The sequence below is a fragment of the Artemia sp. Qi Xiang Cuo genome, chromosome 13 (genome assembly GCF_049724085.1).
Source record: "Artemia sp. Qi Xiang Cuo chromosome 13, ASM4972408v1, whole genome shotgun sequence".
In the NCBI taxonomy this organism is placed as follows: domain Eukaryota; kingdom Metazoa; phylum Arthropoda; class Branchiopoda; order Anostraca; family Artemiidae; genus Artemia; species Artemia sp. Qi Xiang Cuo.
Genome location: NC_142806.1, coordinates 13,755,827 through 13,775,065, shown reverse-complemented (window position 1 = coordinate 13,775,065; position 19,239 = coordinate 13,755,827). Strand labels below are relative to the sequence as shown.

Sequence of the window (19,239 nt, the reverse complement as noted above, 5' to 3'; positions counted from 1 at the left end):
TTTGAGAACTAAACCGTTGTCTTTATCATCTCTTATGCCACTGTGTTCTGTTTACACTGTGCTACTGTGCCTTTATTTACACTTTTTGGCATACTCGTGACTGTTGATATCAGTGTAATGGATTCTTCACCTAAGCATAAAAAAAGCTATAAACTCTCAAAATTGAAGAATATTGTGGCAGTTTCTTCTTCTTTTTTTTACTTGTTTTTTCATTGCAACCTCTGCATGGAGACACAAAAATACGAAAAACAGACTTCCTGTTTGTATTATTTGTATTCCTTTGACTCATTGATGCAACCTACACAAGCGCCATCACTGCATAAGAGAAAGTAAACCTAAATAATTTATCTATGTTTCCCTGATCAGCACAAACAGCGCATGCCGTATACTTGACTGACAAAAACGTCTCGTTCTTTACGCTAAAGTTTGGCTCTGTATCACAACTTTATTTTTTTTAAACAATAAAAAATTTAGCGTAAAGAGCGAGGCGTTGAGGAGGGGACAGCCCCTTTCATATACGGAATAATTTCTGTTCGTTTTAAGTTTCAATGTCGCTCCTTACTTTCAGTTAAAAAAAACTTGTTTTTTTAGTTAATAAACAAAAGGTTTCTCACTTCGGGAACTACATTTAAACTTTAGTTTTTTGGGGTTTAGGGGGTCTAAAAGGTACCTAGGTTGGGTTATGTTAGGTTAGGTTAAGTATTCAATATACGTTATGCTTAACCCCCCCCCCCTAATGTGCAAGTATATAGCCCAAATTTGTTTCTGAACTATTTTATTTTTACCCTATTTTGTTTTATTTCATTTGCGTTAACGAAACTTCACTTATCGCGCACATGCACAAATGCTTGATAAACAGGTTTCCGCTTACTACCTACGTATAAACAAAAGGTTTTTCACTTCGGGAACTACATTTAAACTTTAGTTTTTTGGGGTTTAGAGGGACTAAAAGGTACCGAGGTTTGGTTATGTTAGATTCGGTTACGTATTTAATATATGCTATGCTTTACCCCTACCCCCCTCCTTAATGTGCAAATATATAGCCCAAATTTGTTTCTGAACTATTTTATTTTTACACTATTTTGTTTTATTTCATTTGCATTAACGAAACTTCACTTACCGGATTCTAGACAAGTACCCTAAAAACAATAACAGCTGGCCACAATTTAACATCTGAAATCTTGAACAATGTTCGTTGGACATAAATGTGCCTTATTTTCTGAAGAACTACGAGTATCTTGTAATCAAACATATATATGTACGAATTTTTAATTTTACCGAAAAATAATATGGTTTCCCAGTCCTGACTCCAAAGATGGTTACATTAACCCTCGCCCTCCCCCCCAAAAAACAAAAACAAAAAACAAACAAACAGATAAACAAAACAAAGAATTGTCGAGGTTCAGAATAATTTAACGCTTGTGCTGGAGTGGTATTTTGGGGGTATTTCCCGTCCTGAAAATTTGAAACTGCTGTTTTTTAAGTATTTTTACTGAGAAAAAAGAAAAAAAAAGTCTGTACTTGTATGATATAGCCTCGACTTAATATTTTTCATCTAAGTAGAACCTGTTTCTGACGCTCAATCCGAGAGAAATTAAATAAAAAAAAAACAAGTTTTTTTAGCTGAAAGTAAGGATCAACATTAAAACTTAAAACGAACAAAAATTATTCCGTATATGAAAGGGGCTGTCCCCTCCTCAACGCCTTGCCCTTTATGCTAAAGTTTTTTATTGTTTTAAAAAATAGAGTTGTGAGAAAGAGTCAAACTTTAGCGTAAAGAGCAAGGTGTTGAGGAGGGGACAGCCCCTTTCATATACGAAATAAGTTCTGTTCGTTTTAAGTTTTAATGCTGCTCCTTACTTTCAGTTAAAAAAAAAAATTTAATTATTTAATTTTCAGTGTTTTTGAATTAATGCAGGCTTTGATTTTGGCTCACAGTACATGAACAATTAAAACAAAATTTGCATACTAGTTTTACTTTTATTTGGTTAAATGGCTTTCTCGAAAGTTGTTTAATTTTATTTTCGAACGTTTTTATTAGTAATAAATATACCTAACTTACAAATTAACTTAAGTAACGAACTATATTCATGATGTTTCATACGTATATTAGGGGGTTCACCCCTAAGTAGAGGAGGGGGTACCAGCCCCACGAGAACACCGTGCTGCCATTAGTCAATACCTCGCTCTTTACGCTAAAGTTCGAATTTTGGGTACTCTTGTACAAAACGCACTCTTTTGTATAGTACTAGTTTGGTTAATGCTAATGTAATAAAATAAAATAGGATGAATATATAATAGTTTAGAAACAAATTTGGGCTATATATTTGCACATTAGGGGGGGGGGGCAATGAATACCATATATTAAATACGTAACCTAACCTAGGTTCCTTCTCCCCCCCCTTAAACCCAAAAAACAACAGTTTAAATATAGTTCATGCCTTTGTTTATATCCCACAAGGCAGCGTAAACCTGTTTTTCATCACGCGTATCTGTCTATTTCGGGACTAGTTTGCATAGCAGTATATAAAAGAGTGCATTTAGTATAGGAGTACCGAATTTTGTTCCATTTATTTTAAAATGGCCCCTTAATCACAAAGGTCGTTATTTAGAATAGGTAGCTCTTATGAAAGTACTAAAAAATCTTTGGCTTAAAGAGCGAGGTATTGACTAAGGGGCGAACCCAATCATATACGTAATAATTGCTTTTCGTTTTAAGTTTTGATGTTGCTCCTTACTTTCAGTTGAAAAATATTTTTGTTTTAATTTAATTTCTGATCGTTTTTTTTTTAAATAAAGCTGGGAAATCCAGCACTCCCTTCATAACTTGATGAAACTTATATATTTGAAATCAGCATTAAAATCTGATTCTTTTGATGTATTTATTGGTATCATGATGTATTGGTATCATTTATTGGTATCATGATGTATATTTATTGGTATCATGATGTATTATGGAAATTCTGTTTTTTAGTTTCGGTTACTGTTGAGTCAGGTCGCTCCTTACTTACAGTTCGTTACCACGAACTGTTTGATATACCTAAGTATGATAAAAATATAACACTTTAGAAACGAGTTTGGGTTATATGTTTGCATATTTTAGGGGGGAGGGGGTTAAAGTATAGCGGGCCTGCATATCTAATGTTATAGGTACAATTATTCTGCATATCAGAGGCAACGCTACAGCGTTGTCTAGCGTTGTAAAGGCCATTAGGATCCAATGTTTTATTATTTTTTTTAATAAGGGCTCATTTGTTAGGAAATCAAGAGTTCTAGTGCCCTTTTTAAGAGTCAAAAGTGATCGGAGGGCATCTAAGACCCCTTCCACGTCCACCATTTCCCCAAACACATCCAATCAAAATTTGGAGATAGCCATTTTGTTCTACGTAACTGATTTTCACATAGAAATTATGTTTTTGAGGAGGAAACTTCCCCCACAGCCCTCAGGGCAAGGGTTGTAAGTTATGCCCTGGGGGCATATAAGGTTTTTATAGAAAGCTTTTGTCATAGAAACTGCAAAAAGGCCTTATTCGATTGGAAATTCAAAGGACTAGTGCCCTTTTTAATAGTCAAAAGTGAACGGAGGGCAAATAACCCCCCTCTCACGCCCACCTTTTCCTCAAACACATCCAATGAAAATTTTCCAATAAAAATTTTGAGATAGCTATTTTGTTAAAAATAGTTCAAAGATCATATAACAAAAACTCCGGGGTCGACACAACCCCCAAGAGCCCGGGGGCAGGCGTCGTAAGTTATGTCCTGGGGGTATATATGGCTCTTATGGAAGGGATGCTCGTAAAAACTTCGAAGAGGGCTCATTTGGTTTGAAATTGAAAGTTCTGGTTCCCTTTTTAAGAGTCAAAAGAGATTGGAGGGCCCCCAGCCCCCCCCCCTCCTCGCCTTTTTTTCCTCAAACCCATCCAATAAGAATTTTGAGATAGCCCTTTTTAAAAATTAGTTCAAAGACCATGTAACGAAAATTCCGGGGTCAATACATATCCCCAGGGCCCGAGAGCAGGTGTTGTAAGTTATGCCCTGGGGGAATATATGGTTGCTATGGAAGGTATGCTCGTAAAAACTTCAGAGAGGTCTCATTTGATTGGAAATTGAAAGTTCTAGTTCAGTTTTTGAAAGTTAAAAGTGATTGGAGGGCAACTAGCCCCCCGCCACTTTTTCCCAAAATGCATCCGATAAAAAGGTGTTGTAAGTTATGCCCGGGGGGAATATCTGGTTGTTATGGAGCGAATGCTCTTAAAAACTTCAGAGAGGGCTCATTTGATTGGAAATTGAAAGTTCTAGTTCAGTTTTTGAAGATTAAAAGAGATTTGAGGGCAACTAGCCCCCCCCCCCCTCCACACGCCCCTTTTTCCCAAAATGTATCCGATACAAATTTTGAGATAACCATTAAGTTAAAATTGTTCAAAATTCAGATAACAAAACTCAGGTGTCGAAACAACCCCCCAGGGCCCGAAGCAGGCGTTGGAAGTTATGTCTTTGGGCATATATGGTTCTGATGGAAGGGATGCTTGTATAAACTTCAGAGAGGGCTCATTTGATTAGAAATTAAAAAAGAAGTCAAGTTTGGTTAATGCTAATAAAAAAAATAGGATGAATATATAATAGTTTAGAAACGAATTTGGGCTATATATTTGCACGTTGAGGGGGGGGGTGGTAGAGCATAGCATATATTAAATACGTAACCTAAGCTAGGTACCTTTCCCCCCTTAAACCCCAAAAAACAACAGGTTAAATATTGTAAACGCAATAAAAACCACGCTTTGCATTCCCTTTCTCTATTGCAAATACCCGTTTGGCGGGTCTCGTGTCTGGTTTCCTTGATACAGTTATAGCGGTGGGTCCCAGATAATGCACAAGTGCCGTATTTAGCTACAGAAATAGGGTAGGCCTACCATAGAGGCAGGCAAATGAAAAAAAAATATTTGTTTATGGTTCGAGGACTTCTTTATTCGAGTTTTGTATTTTATGTTTCAGCAATGATAGTATAGGGGCTAGATCAAAATTATATATGGAAACTTTATTACCCTATATTTTGGGAAGAAGAAGACCTCACAATATGGCAATCCGAGAGCCATTTCTAAACGAGTTGACGGGTAAATGAAACTGCATACATGGCTTCAAAGATAATGTATTTCGGAATTAATGTTTATATACTAAATACACTAAAAAAAAGTCTCAAATGCTGAAAACGAATGCATTTATAGCCTACATATGTATGTCATTACTATATAGTTGAAATAACTTTACACTTCTTAGCTGTCCTTGTCATTGAAATTATCCCTTTCTAGATTATACTAAAACCGTGGTAGGGATTTCTTCAAAATTGAAAAAAAATTCATGTATTTTGAAGGTCAGTCTGGGCCAAAAGATAAAAGGAAAGCCCCATCTTTATGAATTTTCTAACCCCTTCATGCATAGAACGATGCGCCATTTCGTAAGGAGTACAATTGCTTCTGTCACGAAAGAAGAAAATACAGCCCAGGGCTTAGTCAAGGCTCTGAAAGTCATTGTGGTGCTTACAAGTACCGTAAATTACCAAAATCTGCGAGCCATTTCTTAAAGGATCGAAGGCAGGGGCGTAATTTGCTATGGTAAAGGAGGGGCAACTGGTCCTTCTAGACCCAATTTCGACCCGCCCCCAGACCTCACTTTGCCCGCCAAGCTGAAGTTTAGTTTCTGCAAAATATCTTGTCACTAAGATAAGCCTGCAAAATACAAGTATCCAGAGAAACAGGCAGTTTTCTTTAGTATATTATTGTCTCTATGGTAATATATGGATCATTTCTCAGTTTTCACTGTCATTTTCATTTGATATGGGAAAATTGGCTCCAACTCGGCCCCCCCCCTCAGGATTTTGGCAATATTACGCCACTGATCGAGGGGCAAATAAAATTGATTGCGTGACTACTAAGCAAGACAATATCTGTTTCGGTTTTTTTTGGGGTGGAGGGACAAAAAATATAAAAATTTGTTTATATATATTTTGGTTGAGTTTTTACGAGTCTGACAAAATTTCAGAGGGGCCAAACCACCTCTCAATACGGCCTTGCTTCTGAGAAAATATTTCATTTTTTAACAAGTAGGGCAAACCCAATGAAAAGTCAAGTTTCGAATTAGGTTTTTAACGAAAGTTCATTTTAGATACTTAAGTATTTACTGTGTCAGCTAATTCTCTCCTCAGACGGTTCCCTCTTAGAAAAATCCCCCACCCCCGTGTATAAAATTTTCTCAATCAAAATAACCTCATTTCTTAAAATTACCAGTTTATTTAAAATCCCCTCTGACTCATTCTTTTTATTTTCCTCCGTCAAGACACAAGGCATTTTGCATAGAAACATTTGCTCCAATTAATTCATTTGAAAACTTCAACCAATTCTTAGTCCCTTCTTACTAGTCAAACCACAGATTCTTGATGACAACTAGTCATCTGTAAGAGTTTGCTAAATGTTAGATTCCTGCTAAAATGTTACAGATTCTTGCCACTAGATTAAGTAATCTCTATGCTTTTAATTTTCTGGAAAAAAAAATTCCGAATCGGTAACCCGTAACTTATTCAGCGAAGTAACGACCCTTAACAGACAGACATGAAAAGAAAACACTGCCTTAATAAATGTACATCATTCCTTTTAAAACCCGTTCATTTTCGAAGCCACCTATTATCCAAATTGAACTGTATGCTTTTTGTGCTTCGACGCCGGTCGCCCCTTAATAATTGGGCTTGAGAACTCCCAAACATCTTAGGCACTTTCTATTTCAATATCATAGGCAGCGCAATCGCGCTGCCTAAGTAAAGAACGATGTTGCCATAATGCATTATTTTTTTTCTTCTTCCATACCAGGGCACTTCGTATCAAAGGAGTTGTTGTAGAAACTTCAAAAAGGGCTCATTCGACTGGAAATTGGAATGGCTTGTGCCCTTTTTAATAGTCGAAAGTGATTGGAAGGCAGCTAACATCCCTTTCACACCCACCACATTTCCCCAAACACATCCAATCAAAATTTTGGGATAGCCATTTTGTTCAGCGTAGTTGATATACAAAATATGTTTTTGAGGAGGAAACTCCCCTACAAGCCCTGGGGGCATATAAGACCGATGCTGGCACAATGTATAATTTTTTTTCTTTAGACCAGGGCACTTCGTATCGAAGAAAGTGTCGTAGAAAGTTTGAAAACGTCTCAATCAATTGGAAATTGGATTGGCTTGTGCCCTTTTAATAGTCGAACGTGATAGGAAGGCAACTAACACCCCTTCCACGCCCACCAGTCCCAAAACACATCCAATCAAAATTTTGAGATAGCCATTTTGTTAAGCGTAGTTGATTTCCAAATAGAAATTATGTTTTGAGGAGGACACTCCCCCACAGCCCTCAGGGCAAGGGTTGTAAGTTATTCCCTGGGGGTATGTAAGGTTTTTATAGAAGGTGTTATCGTAGAAACTTCAAAAAAGGCTAATTCCGTTGGAAATTCAAAGGGCTAGAGCTCTTTTTAATAGTCGAAAGTGATTGGAGGGTAACTAATCCCCCTCTCACGCCCACCTTTTCCTCAAACACATCCAATCAAAATTTTAAGATAGCCATTTTGTTCCAGGCAGTTTAAAGTTCAGGAAATTATACCTTTGAGCCGGACACTCCGCCCACAGTCTTCAGGGCAAGGGTTATAAGTTATGCCCTGGGGCCATATAAGGTTTTTATTGAAATCTTTGGCGTAGAAAGGGCTCATTCGATTGGAAATTCAAAGGACTATTGCCCTTTTTAATATTCGAAAGAGATTTTAGGGCAACTAGCCCCCCTCTCATGCCCACCTTTTTCCCAAACACATACAATCAGAATTTTTAGATAGCCATTTTATTCAACGTAGTTGAAAGTTTTATAAATTAGGTCTTTAAGGATGACAGCCCCCCCTCGCAGCCCCCAGGGCAAGGGTTGTAAGTTATGCCCTGGGGGCATATAATGTTTATAGAAATCCATGTTGTAGAAACTTCCAAAAAGGGCTCATTCAATTGCAAATTGAAAGAGCTAGTGCCCATTTTAATAGTCAAAAGTGATTGAAGGGCAACTAACCCCCCTCTCACGCCCATCTTTTCCCCAAACACATTTAATCAAAATTTTTAGATAGCCATTTTATTCAACGTAGTAGAAAGTTTTGGAAATTAGGTCCTTAAGGATGACAAAACCTCCTCCCCCCAAAGCCCTCAGGGCAAGGGTCGGTAAGTTATACCCTGGGGCCATATAAGGTTTTTATAGAAAGTAATGTAGTAGAAACTTCAAAAAGGACTCATTCGATTGGAAATTGAAAGGGCTAGTGCCCCTTTTAATAGTCGAAAGTGATTGGAAGGCAACAAACACCCCTTTCGCGTTCAGCATTTTCCCAAACATATCCAATCAAAATTTTGAGATAGCCATTTTGTTCCAGGCAGTTTAAAGTTCAGGAAATTATACCTTTGAGCCGGACACTCCGCCCACAGTCTTCAGGGCAAGGGTTATAAGTTATGCCCTGGGGTCATATAAGGTTTTTATTGAAATCTTTGTCGTAGAAAGGGCTCATTCGATTGGAAATTCAAATGGATATTGCCCTTTTTAATATTCGAAAGAGATTTTAGGGCAACTAGCCCTCCTCTCATGCCCACCTTTTTCCCAAACACATACAATCAAAATTTTTAGATAGTCATTTTATTCAACGTAGTTGAAAGCTTTATAAATTAGGTCTTGAAGGATGACAGCCACCTTCTCGCAGCCCCCAGGGCAAGGGTTCTAAGTTATGCCCTGGGGGCATATAATGTTCTTATAGAAATCCATGTTGTAGAAACTTCCAAAAAGGGCTCATTCAATTGGAAATTGAAAGGGCTAGTGCCCTTTCTGATAGTCAAAAGTGATTGAAGGGCAACTAACCCCCCTCTCACGCCCATCTTTTCCCCAGACACATCTAATCAAAATTTTTAGACAGCCATTTTATTCAACGTAGTAGAAAGTTTTAGAAATTAGGTCTTTAAGGATGACAAAACCTCCTCCCCCCAAAGCCCTCAGGGCAAGGGTCGGTAAGTTATACCCTTGGGGCATATAAAGTTTTTATAGAAAGTAATGTAGTAGAAACTTCAAAAAGGGCTCATTCAATAGGAAACTGAAACGGCTAGTACCCTTTTTAATAGTCGAAAGTGATTGAAGGGTAACTAACCCCCCTCTCACGCCCACCATTTTCCCAGACGCACACAATAAAAATCTTGAGATATTTATTTTGTTCAACGTAGTTTAAAATTTCTGGAAATTAGGTCTTTTAGGATGATAAACCCCTCAGAGCCCTCAATGCAAGGGTTGTAAGTTACGCCCTGGGAGCATATAAGGTTTACATAGAAAGTTGTTGTTGAAATTTCAAAAAGGGCTCATTTGATTTAAAATTGAAAATGCCCTTTTTAATAGTCGAAAGTGATTGGAGGGTAACTAACCCCCTCTCACACCCACCATTCCCCAAAACACATCCAATCAAAATTTTCGGATAGCCATTTTCTTCGACGTAGTAGAAAGTTTTGGAAATTAGGTCTTTGAGGATGACAACCCCTCCAGCCCTCAGGGCAAGGGTTGTAAGTTTTGCCCTGGGGGCATATAAGGTTTTTATTGAAAGCGTTGTCGTAGAAACTTCAAAAGGGCTCAGTTGATTGGAAATTGAGATAGCCCGTTTTGTTCAACGTAGTTGAAGGTTCTGGAAATTAGATCTTTTATTAAAATAACCCCCTCAGAGCCCTCAGTGAAAGGGTTGTAAGTTATGCCCTGGGAGCATATAAGGTTTATATAGAAAGTTGTTGTAAAAATTTCAAAAAGGGCTCATTTGATTGGAAATTGAAATTGCACTTTTTAATATTCGAAAGTGAGTGGAGAGTAATTAAGCCCCCTCTCACGCCCACCGTTTCCTCAAAAACATTCAATCAAACTTTAGAAATAGCCATTTGTTCAACGTAGTTGAAAGTTCTGGAAATTATGTAGTTAAGGATGACAAATCCACCAGAGCCCCCAGGGCAAAGGTTGTAAGTTATTCACAGGGGGCATATAAGGTTTTTATGGGTAGAGTTGTCGTAAAAACTTCAAAAAGAGGTCATTCAATTGATAACTGAGAGGGATAGTGCCCTTTTTAGTGGTCAAAAGTGATTGGAGGGTGACTAACCCACTTCTCACGCCCACCATTCCCCCAAACACGTCCAATAGAAATTTTCAGATAGCCATTTTGTTCAACGTAGTAGAAAATTCTGGAAATTAGGTCTTTGAGGATGACAGACCCCCCCCCCCACCCCAGCCCTCAGCGCAAGGATGGGAAGTTATGCTTTGAGGGCATATAAGGTTTTTATTGAAAGTGTTGTCGTAGAAAATTCAAAAGGGCTCATTTGATTGGAAATTGAAATGGCTATTGCCATTTTTAATAGTTGAAAGTGATTGGAGAGCGACCAACGCCCCTCCCACGCCCACCATTTCCCCAAACACATCAATTCAAAAATTTTTAGATAGCCATTTTGTTTAACGTAGTTGAAATTTCTGGAAATTAGGTCTTAGAGGATGATGAAAACCACCCTAGCAGCCCTTAGGGTAAGGGTTTTAATTTATTCTCTGGGGACATATAAGGTGTTTATAGAAAGCGTTCTCGTAGAAACTCAAAAAGGGCTTATTCGATTGGAAATTGAAAGGGCTAGTGCCTTTTTTAATGGTTGAAAGTGATTGGAGGGCGACTAACGCCCCTCTCACGCCTACAATTTCCCCAAACACATCAATTCAAAATTTTTGAGATAGCCATTTTGTTTAACGTAGTTGAAATTTCTGGAAATTAGGTCTTAGAGGATGAAAACCACCCTAACAGCCCTCAGTGCAAGGGTTGTAAGTTATGCCCTGGGGGCATATAAGGTTTATATAGAAAGTTGTTTTTAAAATTACAAAAAGGGCTCATTTGATTGGAAATTGAAATTGCCCTTTTTAATAGTCGAAAGGTGGTAGAGAGTAATTAACCCCCCTCTCACACCCACCATTTCCTCAAAAACATCCAATCAAAGTTTAGAGATAGCCATTTTGTTCAACGTAGTTGAAAGTTCTGAAAATTATGTATTTAAGGATGACAAACCCCCCAGAAACCCCCAGGACAAAGGTTGTAAGTTATGCCCTGGGGGCATATAAGGTTTTCATAGATAGAGTTGTCGTAAAAACTTCAAAAAGGGCTCATTCAATTGATAATTGAGAGGGCTAGTGCCCCTTTTAATAGTCAAAAGTGATTGGAGGGTGACTAACCCCCCTCTCACGCCCACCATTCCCTCAAATTTCAGATATCCTTTTTGTTTAACGTAGTAGAAAGTTCTGGAAATTACGTCTTTAAGGATGACAACCCCCCCCCAGCCGTTAGGCCAAGGATTGTAAGTTATGCCCTGGGGGGCATATAAGGGGTTTATAGAAAGTGTTGTCGTAGAATCTCAAAAAGGGCTCATTCGATTGGAAATCGAAAGGCCTAGTACCCTTTTTAATAGTCGAAAGTGATTGGAAGGCTTGACATTTTTATTGTAAAGATCAATGTGGGAATAATGTTTTGTTTTTTTCTTGTTTAGACGAGGGCACTCCCAAGAACGACTGAGGGTATTATGTTCAAACTTTCGGGGCTACTTCTGCTCTTAAATTTTGACCAAATCAAAATAGCGAATGAGTATCCAAGCTATCAAAGAAAGTAAGCAGATTTTTTGGCGAATGGAATCAAGTTTTCAATTTCAGGTCAATTAGAGGAGGTATGAAACGAAATTAAACGCTACTATTTGTGTCCAGATTTTTAAAAGGGTGTATATTGTTAAACATTACTGAACATTTTTCTCCAGCATACAAATAGCAGGCCAAACTATAAAGTCTGAAAATAACGAAAAGATTTAAAGTGTTATCTTCTTTTTTCTTGAAAAGACTATGTCAATATAAAACGAACAGAGATTAATTAAAAAAAAACTTTTTCCACAAAACAAGTTTTTTCAAAGAAAAGTAAAGAACTCCATTAAAAAAAATGAGCAAACATAAAATCAAATAATCTTCCAAGCGTGAAACTACCACAAATCAGCATTGATAAATAAATGAAACCCAAAACGAAGAGAAATTACAACAAATAACCAAGTCAAACTCGAAACGAGCAGGAATTAACATAATTTGTGCTCAAAACCCCAATGCCTTCTCATGGCCAGAACATAATTTGCACTTTACTGAAAAAAATACAAATGAATGTGCATTGTCAGTTTAATATACACATTACTGATATCTAGTAATCAAAATGTTAATATTATTTGATTTGTTAAAGTTAGAAAAGTAATAACATTTATATTTTTTTCAGATTAATAAACATATTAATTATATCTTGTTATTTATTAGTATTATTATTTATTATATATATTAATTATTAGTTATGTCAATTAATAAACATAAAAAGTAAGCGAAAGGCCAAGTGATACACTATGGAATGACTAACTGAAGGTAAATGATTGCAAGACTTTACTTATTGAATGACCAGGCGAGAATTGTGTATTATCTCTTGTTTTATTCTTCAACAGCACTACTCGAACCATGCTTTCATATTTTGTTAGGGGAGGGACCTTGCACCCTGATCTTTGGGTCTTGTCGATAGATTAAATAGTCAGAAGCTACTGGTTTATTTATAATATATATTGGACTAAATATTTACCCTGTAACAGAAGAAGATTTAAGTACGTATCTATGCATAAATTTTTGTATTTTTATTGCAAATTGACTTTTATTTTAATTGAATTAGTTTAGTCCAGCTAAATTGCTTATAGAATGCAATTCTATGTATTAGTAAATAAAATATTATTATGTTGACAAAAAGTTTTAACCAATATCAAATACTTGGAACTCCCAAAGAAGCTTTTCCTCCAAAGAAGGCATGTAATATAAAACAGTTTCCAAGTAGGCTACTACAAAAAATGAAAGGTTTGCTAATTATTTCATTATGTTCTGGTGTTGATAAAAGAAATACTGAAAAATTCCCAATATTTATTTGTAAAAATACATGTATTTATAATTTTTTAGCTTGCTTGCATGCAAGCAGCCAGAGTGCTATGTGTTAGTGGAAAGGAGAGGGGAGTCTGAAACGCCAAAATAGGCGTAGTTAGGTTAGCAAAATTTATCATAGTTGTGGGCTTGAAATATCCTGTTATGGGCTTGATCATCCAGAATCTGACGGCATACTCTAACAGGTCGTGGTAACGAACTATAAGTAAGGAACGATGAGGCTCAATAGCTACCGAAACTCTAAGAAATAGAGTCCAGATAACAATAGATACATCAAAAAATTGATTTTGATTCTTATTTAAAATACACAAAATTCCTCAAGTTTTATGTTACCCATCAAAAGTTACGAGCTTGAGAAAATTTGCCCAATTTTTAAAAAAGGAGGAAAACCCCTCAAGATATCAATTTGATCTTAATTAAAGAGAAAAATCAATTTGATCTTAATTAAAATCACATCATCGGATTCACAAAATCAAAGAACCTTACTGTAGAGGTTTCAAGCTCCTATATACAAAAATGTGGAATTTTCCATTTTTTTGCCAAAAGAATGTCACCGATGCGTGTTTATTTGTAAGTTTGCTTGTTTTTCTGTTTGTTTTTCCCATTGAATATAAATAATAGACTGTATTATTACTGTATATAATTATATTATCTATATACAGTGGTTTTTCCCACGGGCGATTGCATCGAACTATTGATCCTAGAGGGTCGAACGAGGGCTCATTTGTTCGAAAATAAAAAGTTCTAGTGCCCTTTTTAAGTGACCAAATTCATTAAAGGGCACCTACCCCCCTCTCTCCCACTCCCCTTTTCCCCAAAGTCACCTGATCAAAATTTTGAGATAGCCATGTTGCTCAGCATAGTCTAAAGATCTAGTAGCTATGTCTTTGAGGATGAATTGATCCCCACAGACCCCGGGGACGGGCTGCAATCCATGAACTTTTCCCATTGTTTACATATAGTTTTGGTTATTGGTAAGTATACATATTTTTTTTGGGGGGGGAATTTTTCTGGTGGAGGATTGCATGGGAGTATATTTACATTGAGGAAGTTTCACGGGGGGGTAAGAATTTTCCATGGAGGGTGAGTCGGATTTCCCAATATTATTTAAAAACGATCAGAAATTGAATAAAAAACAAGGTTTTTCAACTGAAAGTAAGGAGCAGCTTAAAAACTAAAAACGATCAGAAATTATTACATATATGAGAGGATGCCCCCTCCTCAATACCTCGCTCTTTACGCAAAAGTTTTATTGAGAACTTTTGAAAAAGCTTATTATTCTAATATCTATTCTAAAATAATTGGAACAAAAAGTCAAACTTTGGCGTAAACAGCGAAGTATCTAGGAGGGGGTCACCCCCTCATATTGTAATAATTTAAGTTCGTTTTTAGTTTTAATGTTTTTTTTTGAAAAAAAAACTAGTAAGGATTGAAAAAATTGTTTCTATTTAATTTTCATCAAGGCCGGATCAGTTTTGGTGGATTTTCTCTCCTTTTTCTGAAATTATGTAAATTCGCTTACGCTAACTACTTTTAATTTGTGCATTTAAACTTAACAGACTTTAAATATTTGGATTCATGATGCGATTCTTTTGATTTAGGCTATATTGTTTTCAAATCTTCATGTTTTCTTCTCTCTTTTTTGGTTTTCTGGAGTTTCTCTTGTTCCTTACCATGATCTGTTGGAAAATTTAACTAGTAAAAAAAAAGGTAAAAAAAGGTAGTTGTAATGTCGCTCTTGACTTATATTTGAAGAATCATAGTTTTTCATTTCAATTTATTAAAGAAGTAGTCATGATCACCTTGGTTGAACCGGAATCAGTTCAGCCGAATTTTCAATAAGCATTACTGGAGACACAAAGCTAACCTTTAGACACTGTAGCATCCCACCTCCAGACTCTTCCTGGTGATTTATACAGAAAGATGGGCATGTTGTGTCTTATTTAAGGTGGAATCATCCAGGGTTTTAGTCACCACTTTTGGAGGCGTAAAGTAAGCCTATGGCCCCTCGAGGCACTCTCCGAACTTCTATCATCAACTTTTTAGCAGAAATTTAGACATTTTTAATCCAGCTTCTACCGAAATCACGGAAGGATTTTCAATCGGTATGATTGAAGAATCAAAGTGGGGCAGTGGGAATAATGCACCTAATTTGAGGCCAAGTCACACTAATATCATCAATCTCTATTTACAAAAGGGTAGAATAGTCCCCCTGGACTCCTCCCTCTACAATTCTCCAAACTCCAACTTTTCACCTGACTAGTAGGAATGTTGCACCATTGATAACCCAGGATAACGAAAGCATTTTGAATCAGTGTACCCGCCATCTTTTGCTTGTTTGCTCAGACTCAGGTCTTCCAATGGCTTGAGTTGTATAATGATGCAACGATTTTCTTTCAAGCGGAACAATCCTGGGTCACAGGTTCAGTAGAAAAAGATCCATCAGTGATGTAAGTACCATAGCAGCCTCATTTTATTGGGAGCACCAACTTTGGTCCTCTGCCTACTACATTTCCTCTGGTCAGGTCGTTTCAATCTGCATACGTCAAAAGACTGCCTTCCTCCCGTCATTCAAGTGATATGCTTCCAATATTTTCAGCATTGTTTTGCGAATAATACTGAAAATCCCTCTCTCTCTCTCTCTCTCTTTTTTTTTTAATGCGCAACATTGTAAAAGAATAACAGTGTCTATACATGACAGAGAAACAAAGTAAAATGTAACTGCAGCAAAAGTTTAATCGGTGAAGCCGGCCAAGGGTTGCTCCAGTGCTTCACTTTGCCTGAACAACATAAATCTGGTTCATTCGTGCGTTTTCATGGACAATCTTATACTATTGTTTGAATTAAACCAGATTTATGACAGCTGTTTCTAAGTTCTAAAAATCTGAATCTCTGTAACAAAAATTTTCTTTTAGCCTTTGGTATTGGAAGTATGATTTATACTGGTTTGGAATTTGGACAATATTTTGAAATTGATCCAAGCAGTAAATGTCACAACATTTTGCTGGCAATCACACCTGCTGCAAGAATGCTTTTCACTTTCACTCAAATGTATTTTATTTTCCTCAGCTCTAAGGTAAGTCTTCAACCTCTGATAAAAACTTTCCTAGATCTTCAAACATTTTTCTTATCTTCGATTAATTTTATATATATATATGTATATATATATATATATATATATATATATATATATATATATATATATATATATATATATATATATATATATATATATATATATATATATATATATATATATATATATATATATATATATATATATATATATATATATATATATATATATATATATATATATATATATATATATATATATATATATATATATATATATATATATATATATATATATATATATATATATATATATATATATGTATATATATATATATAGAGTACTTTTTGTGATCCGAAGGCTTCGAGTTCGAACCTCATCCAGGCCAAATTTTTCTGTTAATTATAAATGGAAGATTCTGGACTCTAGGAAAAAATCATTATTCGGTACACTTTCGAGAAATCAAGTTGGGCTTTTTACTGTGGCTAATGTAAAATGGTCAGGAGTCTCCGTTATTATTATCATTATTTGAATTTTACTCACTCTTTACAATACTAAAAAATGTAGAATGACCAAACAGAGAAAAACAATTAAACAAATAAAACCTGATAAGGTGATGGTGCGGAGAAAAGCGGATACAAGCAGTATTTGAAAGTTTTCTGTGTAGTGCTTCCAGTTTTTCAGTAATATTAGGAATAAGAATTTTATTAATAAATTACCTGGTTTTTAGTCCAAGGAGGAAGAAACAACAAAAATTTACAAAATCTAAAATTATTAATCCGGATTCTTTTTAACTCATTTTTCTGCAGAAGGAGAAAAATTCCAGAAGCAAAAAGGATTGAATGGTCACAAAAAGTTGATCAGAGCTTGGCCAACGCGAGTTTATTATATTTATCTCTATTGGCAACAATCTTAGCATATCCTAATTGAATTTTTATATTAATATCTGAGACTGTGCGCTGGTGCAAGCTTGGAGGACTATTAGTAATAGAAATACCGAGCCATCGAAGAGAATCTATGAGACGGATAGTAAAGCCACTACAGCAAAGGGAAGTACTAGAAATATTATTAAAAGAAAGAAATTTATATTTATCTACATTAAGAGAAAGGCATATGTCTGAAAAAGAAGTGGCAACACAAGAAACCATGTTAGATAAACCAGTTATAGTACGGCTTATAAGAAGCAGATCATCAGCGTAGGCCAGGCATGAAACAGCAGAAAAACCGGAGAGATATGTAGCCGATATCTTTGCCAGAACTCCTGAAATACATAAATTAAAAAGGGTTGGAGATAAAACTCCCCCTTGCCTTAAACCTCTTTTCAATTTAATAATAGATGCTGGCACAGATTTCAGCCGAAGAAAAGAATTAGAGTACCAGTACCAAAGAAGCAAAATAACCGATAGATCGACATCGCAACCACGAAGAGCACAAAAAACCTGACTATGACATACACTATCAAAAGCTTTTGATAGATCTAAAGTACAAAGATATATACTCCTTCCCTTAGAAGAATTTTCAAGGAGCAAAGAAGATAATACACGATGTGCGTGTTGACAACCTACCCCGGGCTTAAATCCAAACTGGTTATCTCTCTCAATATTATTAGTCACAAAAGGTAGTAATACAAGCTCAAGAACTTTACTGAAAGTGCAAGAGACAGTAATAGGTCGGTAAGAAGAGCAAATTAAGGGAGAATTTCCCCTCTTTAAAATTGAAGAAACAGTACCACACAAAAAACTCTCCGGTACACTAGAAGTACACATCTGGAGAAGTAGGTGTATATAGTCAATAAGGGGGGACCAATCGAATAAAAGGTGAAATCTAGATATATCATCATTATCAACATTATCTGATTTAAGTTTCTTAATTGCTTCAACTACGGATGAAAGAGAAATGGGAACACAAAGACGCTGAGATAGAGGGGTGCTAAAAATAGCATAAAGAGAATGAGTATACAAAAATGGCACAAATTAACTAGCATTAGAAAAAATAGACAAGTAAGAGTCGTGCTTAATAGACACAGGGAGACAATTCCTACTTGGCATATCACTTCTAATCAACTCAGAATTAATAACTTTTCGCCAGTTTGTCTTTAACACTGGAAAATCCATACCGCGATAATGCATCGACTTAAGATATTTTTTATATTCACTGCGCGTCTTACGCTTAAGGTCAGATACATTTCCACAAGGCGGTCTGTCACATTCGTTCCAGACTTTCAACCAAAACTTAGCTTTATTTTTCAAAGTTTTTAAATTAGGATCTAAAGACCAAATAGATTTTTGCGTACAACATCTAACACGTTGCAGCGGCACTGCAACAGCCTCGGCATCTTTTAGACATTTAATTATTTGATTATAATAGCAATCCAGGTCCTTTTTGCAATTCACTTGTATAAAGCTCTGAAACAGATGATTGGGAACTCGTATAGCAGACAGCAGGCTTGTTAGTGTAAACGCATAGAGAGGAACATCAGCTTTCTTCCAATTAATTTTTACAAACCATTTTGAAGACCAGGGTACTTTACAAAACTTCCAGGGTTTAAATTCAGCGTAAGAGTAAGTGAGATAGGGAGATGATCTAAGTCTTGTTCTTCAGCATGTACAAAGACTATTTATGTAGTAATACTAGGTGAGCAAATAATGTGATCAATATTGCTCTTACTGCCTGAATGGTGAATGTAAGAATACGGATGAGTTTTGGGTATAACATGATAAGATGGAAGGAAATCTAACAACAAATCACTTCTCACTGATCAGTTATTTGTATCCGTATTGAAGTCACCAATGATCATATAATCTAGAGAAATAGAAAGAATTTTTTCCACTAAAAACTTCAACGTGTTACAGGCTTTAGCATATCTAGCCATCGATCTGGAAGAATGGTCATCACAAGGCAGATAAGAATTAATGAAGACTATAGTGCCCATACGAACAGCCAAAAAAACTCATCCGAGTAAAAAATCACCGGCGAAACCAAATTAGGATTATGCTTAAAAACACAAGCTAGCCCGCCGGATGGGAGGCCTCTTGTGGCTCTGGCAGTAGTAAAAAACACATCATGGTGATGGCTCCGACGCAAAACGTTAATGCTTAAGTCTGTAAGAAGATTCTCCTGTAA

General features: G+C 36.1%; 1 protein-coding gene across 1 annotated transcript in view; it reads left to right on the top strand.

The window, feature by feature from the left end:
- The window catches only part of LOC148944986 (proton channel OtopLc-like), a 104,814-nt gene that overhangs the window by 61,016 nt on the left and 24,559 nt on the right, over window positions 1-19,239 (top strand). The window contains exon 5 of the mRNA XM_089099192.1: window positions 15,956-16,116. Within this exon, the coding sequence (XP_088955318.1) occupies window positions 15,956-16,116 (161 nt within the window). The remainder of the gene's footprint in view (window positions 1-15,955; window positions 16,117-19,239) is intronic.